This window comes from Ovis aries, chromosome 14 (assembly GCF_016772045.2).
Source record: "Ovis aries strain OAR_USU_Benz2616 breed Rambouillet chromosome 14, ARS-UI_Ramb_v3.0, whole genome shotgun sequence".
Lineage (NCBI taxonomy): Eukaryota > Metazoa > Chordata > Mammalia > Artiodactyla > Bovidae > Ovis > Ovis aries.
Window position 1 is genome coordinate 25,861,316 of NC_056067.1, and position 13,491 is coordinate 25,874,806.

The following is a 13,491-nucleotide window of genomic DNA, read 5'->3' on the forward strand; positions in this document are numbered from 1 at the left end:
AGGGAGAAGCCAAAGGAGCAAGGGTGGGCAAGGATGGGGGGCACCTTCTTGACCAACCAGCTAGTGGGATGGTCAGCCTTTCAGGGCAGAAAGGAAAGTCTGATGGCTTCACCTTTAAGAAAGACTGATAACAGAATTGGGAAGGAAGGAGAGGGGAGGGAGGGAGGCTGGGAAGAATAGGAAGCCAGCCGTCCTTCCGGGACAGACAGTGTTACAGAACCAGCATGGGGCTGGATGAGGAATCCAAAGACTCCATTTCCAGGCCTGGCCCCATCTGGGCTTGCCGTGGAACTTCTCTGAGCTTTGGTTATCTCGTTGCATTTCCCATCAGGGTGAAATCTAACAACACAAGAAAGTGCCTTGGGAGCCGTGGAGTGCTTTGTCAGAATAAAGAATTGTTAATGATCTTCAGATAGTCTTTCTTAATGGTTTTTTTTTCTCCCTGACTTCAGACTGTAGGCGCTAGTTTTCTGTCCTTCACTCTGGGATAATACCTGTTAACTTTATAAAAAGCCTTCCAGGCTGTTGTTGTTGTTTTGGTGAAACTATTCATATTTCTCATAATTTGGATAATATTGTATGTGTTATAACTTCTTTTTAAAAATCTATTACAACACAAGCATTTTCTCACGTTATTAAATAATCTTACAAGTCATTGTCTTCCCTATTTGTGGACACTTGGCTCTTTTTGTTTAGTTTTTTTTTTTTTTCCTATTATAAATGGCACTGGGGTGAGCTTTCTTAGAGATAAATCATTAGATGCTAGTTTTCCTAAGGATAGCATATGGTTTCCTTAGGAAATTTCTCCCAGGGAGAGGACTGCTGAGTCCAAGAGTAAGAACCTTTTAAATGATTTTAATTCAGTTCTGTAAAACTGCCCTTCAGAAAGACGTACCAATTTATACACTCACAGCAGTATAAGAAAAGTGCCCATTTTGGTGCATCTTTGCCAGTGCCGCAAACCATACCAATTCCATTAGCCAAATATATATATATATCTTTGATGTCTAGTGCGCTTTAATATTTCCCCCTGTATTTATTGGCTAATTGTAATTCTTTTATGAGTTCTCAGCTCGTATCCCTGACTAGCGTTTCTCTTGGTGCATTCTTATTTATGCCATCCTACAGTCCCAGCGAAGAATGGTGGTGCCAGGCTAGACGGATTGTGGGGTCTTGGCACCCTTTCTGTCTGCCTTTCCCCCAACACTGGATCCTCCAGACCCACACGTGTGTACATATGACCCTTCCTCTCCTGGGGCTCAGAGGCCCAGAGTCTCCCCAGAACCTGCAGCCACTAGGCCTGGGCCCCTCCGCCTGGTGGCTGTGGTTGAGGGGTCACGGTGTCACCCCTCCCTGCTGGTGGTGTGTCGTGACTGGCACCCCTTCCTGCAGTGTCACACTGCCAGCCCCTTCCCCTCTCAGAGCCCCCCTCACCCAGGCTTGTCCTAAGCACTGAGCTCAGCTCAGCTCCCTGTCCTCCAGACCCCACTGTCCACTTCTGAACACTGGGGGCTTCTCCGCACGTGGTCCCCCTGCTTAATAAATGGAATTCACTTGAAGTTGTTTCAAGGGTCATCGTTTATCGTGTTGCTTTGTTTTTCCTTTTTTCTTCTCTCCTTTTCCTTCCTCCCTTCTTTTCTTCCCTTTTCGCCCCTTCTTCCTTTTTTGCCCCTTCTTCCTTTCTTCGGGTGCTTGGGGGAACGTGTTTTAAGAACAAATAATGTAATGATCTCCCCTGAGCCTTGCTGCCCGGGTGAAGCGCTGAGCTGGGCCTGCTCTTGGGGACCGCGATCCGGGGATGGAGCGGAGCGGTCGGGTGGGGCCTGGTGCCCCTGTCCCAGTGCGGGGTGGCGCTGTCCTCTCCGCCGGGCTGAGACGTCCCCGCCGCACCAGGCCCTAACCCCCTCGTCCTCGCTTCCCAGGGCTCCTGCTCCACGACGTGACCATGGCCGGCCTGCAGGAGCTGCGATTCCCCGAGGAGAAGCCACTGCTCCGGGGCCAGGACGCCGCGGAGCTGGTGAGTGAGTAGACGCGCCTTCGCGGTCCTGGGGGCGGAGGGCGCCACCTCGTGGCTAAGAAGGAAACTGCGCGCCTTTTCTCTGGTCTGACGGCAAGCAGCTGGCCGTCCATCCTTCTGGTCCGGCCAATGGCAAGGAGCTGAGCCTCCGAACCGCGACGCAAGCCAAGCGCCAGGAATCCTCAGGCCATCCTGGGAAACCTTGTCCCTGCCGGGAGAGAGTTCCGCCCGGGCTGAGGGCCCACGCATCTAACATCCAGCCAGCCTCGCTGGGGCTTTGGCTGTGTTTGAGGCAGGGAGGCTCTTTAGAAGAGTTATTCTCCTTTCGGTGATGAGAGAACTGAGGCACAGAAAGGGTAACTCACTTGGCCAGGGGCACACAGCTATCAGGGAGTGAGGCCGTATTCAACCCCTGGTCCTGGGCGGCCTTTGGACCCCAACAGGGTCCCCGCTGGCCGGTGCTGCCTCCAGCAGCAGACCCAGGCTTCCCGCCTCGCTCAACCCCCTCAGGTAGGCAGCTTCTCTTTTCTCCTCACAAGCCTCTGAGATAGCTGGGCAGGCGTTACCAGCAGAGCCCCAAGGAGCAGTGGGCCCAAGGCACTGGAGGTTGCTATTTCACCCGAAAGGGCCCTCATCAAGACCCCAGACATCAGATTCCAGAATTAATTCTGCCCGCACTTTCTAGTAATGGTCACTTCCAGCATGCCTCCCCTTTCCCTCCCTGCAAAGAAAGTCTGGGGGTCTGCTGCTCGTGGAATTCTGGGGCAGCATAGCCGCAGCTGTGTGCTGGTTATGCTGCCAGGCCCCCTCACTTTGCAGATGGGGAAGCCGGGAGCCCAGTCCCTGGGTGCTCAGCACACCCCCTTTCTGCCCTGCCCCACCTCCCGCAGCCTCCCTCCAGAAGGAGGTGAGCCCCAGAGCCGCTGAGCACCCTGTGTGGGGACAGAGTGGCTGTGCAGGCCCCAGGGGGCCAGCCGCATGAGGCTGGCAGTCCTGCCCCAGAGAAGGGCACATTTTAAAATTTTTAGTTTTAATTGGAAGATAATTGCTTTACAATGTTGGGTTGGTTTCTGCCATACGGCATGAATGGGCCATCAGTATAGCTGTATTCCCTCTCTCCCCCATGCCTGGGTGCATGCTCAGCCACTCAGTCGTGTCTAACTCTATGGACTGGAGCCTTCCAGGTTCTTCTGTCCTTGGGATTTCCCAAGCAAGAATACTGGAGTGGGTTGCCATTTCCTACTCCATGAGACCTTCCTGACCCAGGCATTGAACCTGCATCTCTTGCATCTCCTGCATTGGCAGGCAGATTTACACTAGAGCCACCTGAGAAACTCTCCTGCCTCCCCCACCCCATCTCTAAGACAGAACCTTGAGCTAACTTTTAAGGCATGATTGCCTGAGGGCAGACCCCAGCAATGGTCAGGAAACAGTGGTGAGCTGGACACTGTAGACTTTTTTTAATTAATTTATTTTTAATTGAAGGATAATTGCTTTACAGTATTGAGTTGGTTTCTGCCAAACATCAACATGAATCAGCCATAGGTATACATGTGTCCCCTTCCTCTTGAACCTTCCACCCACCTCCCTCCCCAGCCCACCCCTCTAGGTTGTAACAGAGCCCTGGTCTGAGTTTGCTGAGTCATACAGCAAATTCCCATTGGCTATTTGACATGGGCTTCCCTGGTGGCTCAGACAGTAAAGAATCTGCCTGCAATGCGGGAGACCTGGGTTCGATCCCTGGGTTGGGAAGATCCCCCGGAGGAGGACATCGCAACCCACTCCAGTATTCTTGCCTGGAGAACCCCATGGACAGAGGAGTCTGGTGGGCTACAGTCCATGGGGTCGCAAAGAGTCAGACACGACTGAGCGACTAAGCACACTCAGCTATTTTACATATGGTAATGTATGTTTCCATGTTACTCTCTCCATACAGTCCACCCTCTCCTGGACACGGTAGACTCTTGACTCTGATTCCACTCCCTCCCTGTTCCAAGCCCCCATCGTCTCCTCCGGGTGCTCCATGCCGGTACAGGATGTGCATCTGTGTGTGGCAAAGAGAGCTGAGGGCACCTTGACCTCACATGTTCTCTTCCACTCCTCCCCTTGGCAGGGCACCCCAGGAGATGCCCCCACACCCCTTCTTTCTGCTTGGAGAAGCCGCCCCACTGGTCTCCCTACTCTGTCCACCTTTTAAAGTCCATCATGTCCTTCCTGGCATTCTAATGTGTTCCATTCCCTTGTTCCAGCCCTTTGTGAGTCCTGCCCTTGGGCTTGGTAAGTCACCCTTGAATCCTAATTATAAATTTCCCTTTTTGCTTAGGCCGACAAGATTTGATTTCTATTACTGGCCACCATCCCTCCCGAGGCCTGTTTTTAACTATTGTTCTTGGCTTTGGTAAGGGACTCGGGTAAATTTATCCTTTTTTGCATACACCAAAAAAATAAATAAGACATACCCTGTCATTTTCCGCATTGTTGCCCAGCGGCTGCCGTTGCTCTCAGAATTACAGCCACAGTCCTTCCCTGGGACCAGCTTATGCGCTGTACCACCCCCAACCTCCCCCCGCCCCACTCCTCTCCTGTCTCTTGGGCTCACTGTTCTTCCATGACCCAGCTGATCATCTTCCCAGCTGTTCTCTCTGCCTGGGATATTCTGGCTGCAGAATTTGCAGAGCTGGCCCTTCATTTTATTGGGCTCTGCTCAAATGCCCCCTCCTCAGAAAGGCCTTCTCTGACCACAGGGTCTAATACTGACCCCCTGCACACCCTCCAGGCCTGGCCCTCGCCACTCTTGGGCCTTGTCCCGCAGGCTCCTAGGGCAGAGACCCTGTCCGTTTTGTTCCCTGATACCCCCAGTTCCCAGCACAGCACCTGGTACCCAGTAGGCACTCAGTAAAGACTTGGGCCAGGTGGAAGCTGTAGACTGTGATGTGGTTCAGAAGAAAGTTTTCCAGAACTCTCTGTAAAGTTCCTCCTGCCCACAAACAGCCTGTCTTTCTAGGCATGCAGGCAGAGACTGGCCTTCTTGTGAGGGCACGATGGTGGCTCTCAGGGACCCCTGCACCCATCACCAGGGCTCAGGGGCAGGGGGGCTGCCTGCTGACACAGGGTGTGCAGCTGTGGGTGGTACAGAGAGATGAGGGCACCGTGGCCTCACATGTTCTATGCGTCTCTCCCACTCCTCGCCTTGGCAGGACACCCCAGGAGATGCCCCACACCCCTTCTCTGCCCAGTCTGGCCTGGCACCTTGCTGCCCCTTCCTTCCCTGGTCGGAGTCCCTCTGACCAGCCCCTGGGCTCTGCCTTCTTCCTGCTGCCCTTGGTGTCTCCCCTCATCCCACCCGGACCTGAATATGCCTGTACCCCCAACCCCTCCCACCCACAAGGGTCCACGTCTGTCCTCCTCCGAGGCTGCAAATCCCAGCTCAGTTTCTCCCCTTTCTGCAGTGGACTTGGTCACCGGTCACATCTGCTTATGAGTGGCCTCAACCCACCGCCCCCCAGATCCTCCTCTGTGCTCCCAGCGTGGCCTTCCCAGGTTTCAGTGACAGCTGGTACAGTCCTGCCTGCCTTGCTCTTGGCCTCTTTCCCAGGCGGTTACATTCACAGAGTCCCCCTGTACAGCTACACAGGATGACAGTACCTGTCCCCTGTCCTTTTGCGCTTTTTAAAATCTTTCGCCACCCGCCAGGTGTAAACTCCCTGGGTCTACTGAGGAGTGAATGCGTCCATGTGATCGCCCACCATCCCTCCACTGTTTGAGGCTCTGAAGTCGTTGCTTGCTGTGTCCAGGGCTCCGTACCTGCATCCCCCACCTGGATCTCCTTAGGCTGCTCCTGGGCCTGAGGAGGCTGCTCCTCGCCTCCCCCCATCTGGGCCCTCTCTCCCACCTGTCTTCCTCGAAATGGTCGAAATGGTCGTGTGGTTCCTCCCAGCCTCCGGCATCTCCAGATTGGCTTGTGTTATTCCTGCTGTTTCTTGGTTTGGGGTCCTGCCCCTTCCCTTGAAAATCTCCTGCATGCATCTCTTTCCCTGCCCACCCCCCTTGCCAGGCCAGGTCTTCTGGTGACAAAATTCGTGAATATCCAGCCTCCTTCTTTTCCCCCAGGGCCCCACCCCCTTCCTCGGAGGGTTCAGGAGTGGCTGCCTCCGTGTTCTCCTCCCCTCCCCATGCAGAGAAAGCGCCCCGGCCCTGGGGGAACCAGGAGGGGAAGGACGGCCTTATTGATGTCACCTGAGACAGGTGAAAGCCTCTTGGTCTCCTTCTTGGTGTGAGAGCCTCTAGTCCCTTCTGATTCTGTCTGCCACACCTCCACTCCAGCTGCCAGAATGCAGGTGGATGGACTTCGCGTTTTGAGAGGAGAACATCAGCGTCGCTTGTTTTTGCCCTTTCCCTCCCTTCCCTGTGAAGCGGGCTCATTTCTTTCTTGTTGTGCTCGGGGGCCCTGCCCTTCTCTTGCTGTCCTCCCATGACATCCTGGTTCTAGTCTGTCTCCTTTGTCCACATGGTTACCCGGCAGCCTCTGTAGCACCCAGAGCCCAGTGCAGGGGTGCCAGGACGGAATGACTGCTCTCCCTGCCTTCAGTCAAGCCTCACGGACACTGAGGCTCAGAGGCTAAGCCACCTGCCCACAGCGAGCAGAGGGGAGCAGCGAGGGTTCTCGGCAGACACGAGAGAAGGCAGAGCAGAGGCCCCAGATCTCTGCTCTTCCTGGATATGTGGGATCCCGCCCGCCATGAGGTTTCATTCCCCAGACAGCATCCCAGAGAGGGTGCAGATTGTCCAGGGGCCTGCAGGCTGCGTCAGGGAGAGCATGGCAACTCAGACACAGGGGGTTCGGACTCCCACTCCGCTCTCCACCTCTGCCACCTTTTAAGCACTGGGTATATCTGAACCCTGCTCCCCTCCTTGTGACTTCAGACTTGTTCACCCGGGGCTGCTTGAGGAGCCTGGTCCATGCCAGGCTTGATGCTGAGAGCCGAGCCAGACATGGTCCACCCCCTCTGGGTACCTACAGTCCAGTGGGAAGAACAGGTACCAATCAGATGGGCACACCATCAGCAGAAATGAGCGGAAAAGCCAGGCTTTGAGAGGCGGGTCTGAAAAGGTGGGGGCAGCTATGGCACGAGCCCAGGCAGCGCCTTTGTGCAGATCAGCGAAGCCCACTTCTCCCTCAGGGTGTGGGGCTCAGCTTCCCCATCCTCACAGCGGCTGTGACAGTCAGGCCCTCATCCCCCAGCCTCGGAGCTTGTGCCCCGATGGTCGCCCTTGAAAACCATCTGAGGGGCCAACGGGCAGAGTGATGAACAGCAAGAATTTGGGGTCAGAGATTGTTCCATCACTTTCTCGCCGTGTGATTCAGCCTCTCTGAGCCTCAGCCTTCTCACCTGCAAAGTGGAAATCTTCACATTTTAAACTAATAGGTAAAAAAAAACACTAGGAGGTAAAAATCCATGTGTGTAGCTGCTCGTAGCTTCATCTGTCACATACTTAATGGCTTGAAACCTGGTGCATGGAAAGCCCTGGGTCACTTTTGTTCACATTAAGATAGACTAGGGAGGGACTTCCCTGGCGGTTTAATGGTTAAGACTCTACACTTCCACTGCAAGGGATGTGGGTTCAATCCCTGGCCTAGGAACTAAGATCCTGCATGCTGCAAGGCTCAGCAAAAAAAAAAAAAAAGATGGGAACAGCAAGTGATACTGCTCAAGGCAGAGCCCCTTCTGGTCACCCTTCCCTGCCCGGCCAGCCTGGGGCCTAACGAACCACCCTTCTCTGTTTGCCCTCCTGTAGGAGAACTCTGACTCCTTCCTCTTGGCTGTGGACACAGACTGGAAGGTAGGTCCCCACTCAGCTTCCCCAGATAGGGGACCAACTGCTGGCCGGCAACCCCCCCACCCCCGACCCAGCCTGTTTCAGACGAGGGTCACAGCCCTTTTGAGTGCCCTCAGCCTGAAGCCACAGGGACTGGGTACCTGGCAGCCTTCAGAACCATCCCTACTGCTCACAGCGGCTTTGCCTGGCCCCCTACCCCATGGAGAAATGCCCCCTCCCTCCCTGAACAGGACAGGGGAAGGCGGGGAGGTCTGGGGGAGTGAGGATGCTGTCATCTGAATCAGCACTTTCCTCCTATGAAAGCCAGGTTGATGCTCCTAATAGCTCTTGTTTCCATGGCAGCAGTTGCTCGGGACAACCATGTCCTCTTCAGTTTGATGCCAGCTTCCCTGGGAAAACTGAAATCAGTCTTTGTGTTTATTCCTCCACATGATGATTTCTGATTTCGCTCACTTGGCCCGCCATTTCCCCCCTGTGAGTCCCAAGATGGCCATTTATTTTTGGGTCTCGGAGAACACGTGATAGCAGACAGAATGGGAGCCTCACGGGGTTACAGGGCCCCCATTGGCCATTAAAACCTATTGACCAAAGTCAGACCTTTCTGGGACCTTCCTCCTGCCTGGCGGGAGCTAGCCCTCAGGCCACCATCCAATTTAGGTCAGTCTCCCAGCCCCATGACAGCCTCGGCCTCGTGGTCTGGACGCAGGGGTGACGTGGGAGGTGGAGCGGCCTGCAGACTCCTCCCCCAGGAGCACGGCTCTGCAGCGAGGCTCTGAGAATGTGGGTCTGAGCCAGGCTTTGGACCCTGGGTCACGTGCCCCTTCAAGGACACAGCAGAGGCGTCAGAGCAGCACCTGGGCACATGCTCCCGTCTGCTGGGAGCTCCAACTCCGATCGCAAAGGCCTCTGCTGCTAGGGAGGACAGGATGGGACCTGGGGGAGTGGGGATCCAGGAGCCAGTGGCAGGGGAGGGATGTGTCTACAAGGTAGCCTAGGCCAGCCAGAGTGCCCTTTGTCCTCCTTGCTCCAAGTGAGGGCTGAGGAGTGTGAACACACAGCCCCTTTCCTGTGTGAGGGACTACTGAAATAAAATCCAGGGCAACGAGCTGCTGCCTGACCCTGAGTGGGACTCCTCAGATGCCAATGGTGCTGCCGGCCCCCAAAACACACACACCCTGGGAGGTGGATTGGGGAGTGAAAAGTGACAGAATCCTGGAGTCCTCTGCACCCATATACCGGGCCCAGGCCAGGGTGGGTCACCCCATGTGTGTAGACCCTGGTTCTCAAGATCTTTGCTTGGTAGAGGGCAGCATGTATTAAAAAGCACCTTACTCTCTGCTCTGGTTACTCCACACAGGTTGCTTTTTGTTAAGTAAAGCAGCTGCCAGGATGGTCCTTATCTGGGCCAAGGATTTTATCCTGTTCAGTCCCTGGCCCCAGGGGGCCCAGCTAGTGGGGGAGGCAGAAGGACCTGGTCCAAGTTGTGACCCTGCCATGTGACCACCAGCACGGCTTACTACCTCATTCGTAGATCAAACCTGGAGGTCAAGTTTGAGGCAGCTCAGACCCCAGGTGTTTGTAGGCTTGATGATGGTGCCCTCGTCCCTGGGCTGACTGTGACTAGTGGCCTCCGTGTAGCCCCTGGCTCTGAGCCCTCTGGCTGTGTGATGTTGGGCAGGACCTCTCTGTGCTTCATTTTCCTTGTTTCTAAAGTGGATGTTCAGAGGACAAAATAAGGTAACATAGCAAAGCATTTAGATAGGAGTCTGGCACGCTAAAGAACTAAGGCACTAAGCATTTACAACTCTTAATAATGTGACCCCACGGGACTTCGCTGGTGGTCCATTGGTTAAGATTCCGCCTTCCAGTGCAGGGGGCTGGGGTTCAATCCCTGGTCAGGGAAATAAGGTCCCATGTGCCTCAGGGTGTGGCCAAAATTTTTAAAAATAATAAAAGATAATAATAATGTGAGGTACTGGTAAGCTCCACTGCTTCCTCACTGAGTGGGAGAATTTACTTCACTGTGCTTCAGATTCTTCATCCTTTCTCATATATGGTCTTGTGAAGATTATCTATTATCCTTGGCAGCTACTTATGCAAGCAGCTACTCTGCTGTTCTCCCATTTAAGATATGATGGCTCAGAGTAGTTGACTGACTTGTCAGACATCACACAGCAGAGACTAGCAAGGTTTGGCTCCCAGGACCTGAGCCTGTCTTGTTCAACCCCAACAACTGTATAACCTCCAGGGAAGAGACCCACAGTTCGGAGAGGCACACAGATTACTGCATTTCTCCCCTGGGCAGGCCTGGGGTTGGGTCTGTAGTGATGTATGTAGCTTCTTATCATCCTCCTAGGAGCTCTGTGAGGAAGGCACAATTCTTGTTTGATAGTTGAAGAGACTAAGGCACAGAGGAGTGAAAAAAATCTTGTCCGAGGTCATGTAGCTAGTGGATGAGAAAGTTGAGACTTTGACTCAAGTCTGGGGATTTGAAGCCATTGAGCTGAGCAGAATTGGGGGGTCATGGCTTGCAGTGGCTAGTATCCAAGGTCACCTAGGCCCAAGGGTGAAGAAGGCCACTCAGAGGTTCAGGTGGGCATAAGATTGGATGGGGACCGTGGAACAGGGAACGAGGGCAGGACATGAGGTGCCGGGGGACTCCCGTTCCAGGCCCTGGCTGCCCTTGGAGTGCACAGGTGCCCGCACTCTGCACCAGGCCCACATGGCGAGAGGTCAGAAAGGGGCAGGGAAGTTATTGATGCTCGCTCCCCGCAGGCAGAGGACGTGGCCTGGAATAGCATAGAGGATGGGTGCTGACCAGGTCACCAGGCACCCAGAGATGGGGAGGTGACTGCCTTTCCCCAGGGCAGCTGGCCAGCATGCACGGCTGTCCATACAAGCTGGGGCGAGTGGCAGGTTCCTTCACCAAAGCGACAGAATGGGGACACAGGCGCCCGCCCCCTCTTTGTTGCTCCTGCTTCTCTCAGTCCTTGGGCTCCCTCCTCTGTGCCCCTCCCTGGCCTATTTCCTCTCCTCCTCTGTTCTCCTTTGCCTCCTGCTTCTCATCTGAGTGCCCTGCCTGCCTGTCTCCTGCCAGCTCCTCACCCACATCCTGAGCCATGTAACCCCCAGCACCTGTCCTGCTCCCCAGAGACTCGAGAGGCAAGCCCCAGGCTGGGTGACCCCAGAAAAGAAGGCTGGGTGTGGCTATGGGGAGACGGGCATGTCCACGTGGACAAGCTGCCCCGCCCCCGTTCCACCTCCTCTCTCTCCAGGGGGACTCTGGCCTGGATGCAGGATGAGGGTGCGGGAGGACGGAGCTGGTGTATGCCCACCACATCCCTGGTCCTGAAATCTCTCCAGGCCCCCTGGCCCCAGAACCCTCATTTCCCTTCTCCAGTGGAAGGCAGATATGTGGGCAGATTGGGGAATGCCCAAGGGGAGACCCTGGGGGTGGAGGAGGAGCAGCCTCCTGGAGTAGAGTCACAGCCCAAGTTGCCGCAGGCAGCAGTGACTCCCCACACCTCTCCAGGTGACAGGATCCAGGCCTTCCTGATGTGGAGGCTGGGCTTGGGAGCCGCTCAGGCTCTCCCTGCTCCCAGGGTATGGGTCAAGGGCTGTGCTGTCTAGGGCACCCTGGCCTGCTCTGCTGTGAGAGGCTAATCTGTACCTGCCACCGGGCGCACCTATACATGTGACCTCTTGTCTTTCGGGGACCTGGTGTGCAGCTGCGGTTCCCAGCCTCTGTGCGGGGCGGGGGTGGGTGGGGGGGTGAGTGGGTTGCTGGAGCTGGGGACCATCCCGACTGATGTGTTACTGGGGGTGGGAGGAGCAGAAGCCGGTGAGCGAGGACCGTGGAAGCCAATCGGAACCAAGTTTTGTCTCCTGAAAGCCAATCCAGGAGCAGGGGCTCCGGGTGAACGAGTGGCTGCTCACAAACCCCGCAGGGAGGAGGGGCCAGTCCAGGCCAGGCAGCTCCCCATATAAATGGCCCGCGAGCTGGGGCCCCACCATAGAGCCGCTGGTCTCCCACCTGCGCAGCCCCCTCCCTCTGGACTCGGGTGACTCAGGCCTTTGTCTGCCCTTCCTGGTCGAGGCGGGTGGCCTCCCTCGGCAAGATGCCGGAGTGCTGGGATGGGGTGAGTGAGGACTCTGGGGACCGCGAGGTCAGCGGGGAGGCGGGGGCATGCTCTGCCTCTGTCCCGCGGTGCTTCTGCCTTCAGTTGGCGCACCCTGGGGGTCACAAGGCAAGATCAGCGGGTCCCAGGCTTCCTGGTGACCCTGGTCCGCTGCGTGCTTGGGAGGAAATGTTGGTGGGTCCGCGGGGGAGGACGGGGAAGACTGAAATCTCTGCGGAAATCGAGAAGGGCTGTGACTTGTCTGTCAGCCCGTGTGGATGGGTGTGCGGGCGTGTGTGTATCCCACTGACAGTGTGCCCTCTGCCTGGCACGTGCCCAGCTCTGCCTGGCGCCTGTGACCCCTTCAACGCTGCAGAAGCTGTTCCCTGCGGCGTCTGGGGGGTCCGTACCTGCAGGTGTCTGACCTCCTGACCCTGCGAGGGTTTCATGGTTGTTTGGGGGGACAGCATGCAGAAGCAAAGAAGTCTGGGTTGTGTGTGGCTTTAACTGGGCCGTCAGGCTGGGGTCCCTGGAGGTGAGGAGCTGAGAAGGGGGTCTCTGTGCTTTATTTTCTGCGCATAGGAGGGCAATGCTGGGGCGATGAGCCAGCAGGGTAAGGACCTGGAGGGGCGGGGCGGGGCGGGGGCGGAGACGGGGGGGAGGGTGGGGAAACAGGACACCTCCTCCCTGGGGCAGCAGGCGCCCTGAATCCGTGCAGTTCTAACTCTAAGGAGAGGCAGGGGCAGACCCATCCCTCTACTCCCGGGCCTACCCTGCGGGGTCCAATAGCCATGGGGCCACCCCTGACACCCGCACCCAAGCAGCGACGTCAGCGCCTCCGCGCCGCTGCAGACTCGGTCCTCTGAATTATTGATGCGGTTGACGGGAAGAATCCAACCAGCCCCACACGTGCGCGTCCTGAAGCCCAAGTCGGAGGGCTCCCCCCACCACTCCCCGCCCCAGCCCTCAAGGTCATGGATGAGGGGAGCGGGACAGGCAGAGAGAGGACATCAGAGCCCCCTCCCGGACTGCCGCAGTGCCTGGCGCTGGCGCCCACCTGGAGGCGGGGACGGGCTCTGACGTCACCGGGAGCCAATGAGAGCCCTCGGCCCTGAGGGTTGGGGGCTCAGAGCGCGCCCGCCTGCGGCCCTCGGGACACCTCACTTGGGGGACGTCTGGCCTCTATCAGGATGAATTGGATCTGAAGTTCTGGTTCAGAGCGGGTGCAGGGAGGTCGGCGGAGGGTTCAGCCAAGGTCACTGGGCAACCGGGCCGGCGCCCACGTCGGTGCGATCAGCCCCAGCCCCAGCCCTTCCTGTCCCCTGGGAGCTGAGCCTTAGTGGGGCAAGCGCCACGCTGGGTCTCGCCGTCCTGGGGTGATGGGGGTGGGTCCGGGCGGGGATGGGGACCCAGGCAATCACACCAAGACTGGGGCAGGCACCCCCTCACACACACACACACACTTAGGGGCGGTGGAGAGCTGCGAAGACCCCTTCTTGGCCCTGACTTGTGCTCTGC

At 56.6% G+C, this 13,491-nt stretch overlaps 1 protein-coding gene across 9 annotated transcripts in view; it reads left to right on the plus strand.

Moving 5' to 3' along the window:
• NDRG4 (NDRG family member 4) overlaps nucleotides 1–13,491 on the plus strand; it is a 43,111-nt gene that overhangs the window by 17,775 nt on the left and 11,845 nt on the right. For 5 of the 9 annotated variants that reach the window (XM_042231741.1, XM_027977900.3, XM_060398363.1 and 2 more), the window contains exons 2-3: nucleotides 1,923–2,017; nucleotides 7,814–7,858. In XM_042231741.1, the coding sequence (XP_042087675.1) occupies nucleotides 1,946–2,017; nucleotides 7,814–7,858 (117 nt within the window). In that variant the 5' untranslated portion in view covers nucleotides 1,923–1,945. Of the gene's footprint in view, nucleotides 1–1,922; nucleotides 2,018–7,813; nucleotides 7,859–11,867; nucleotides 11,995–13,491 lie in introns of those variants that run through there. The other 4 variants (XM_060398364.1, XM_060398362.1, XM_027977901.2 and 1 more) reach the window with 2 other exon arrangements.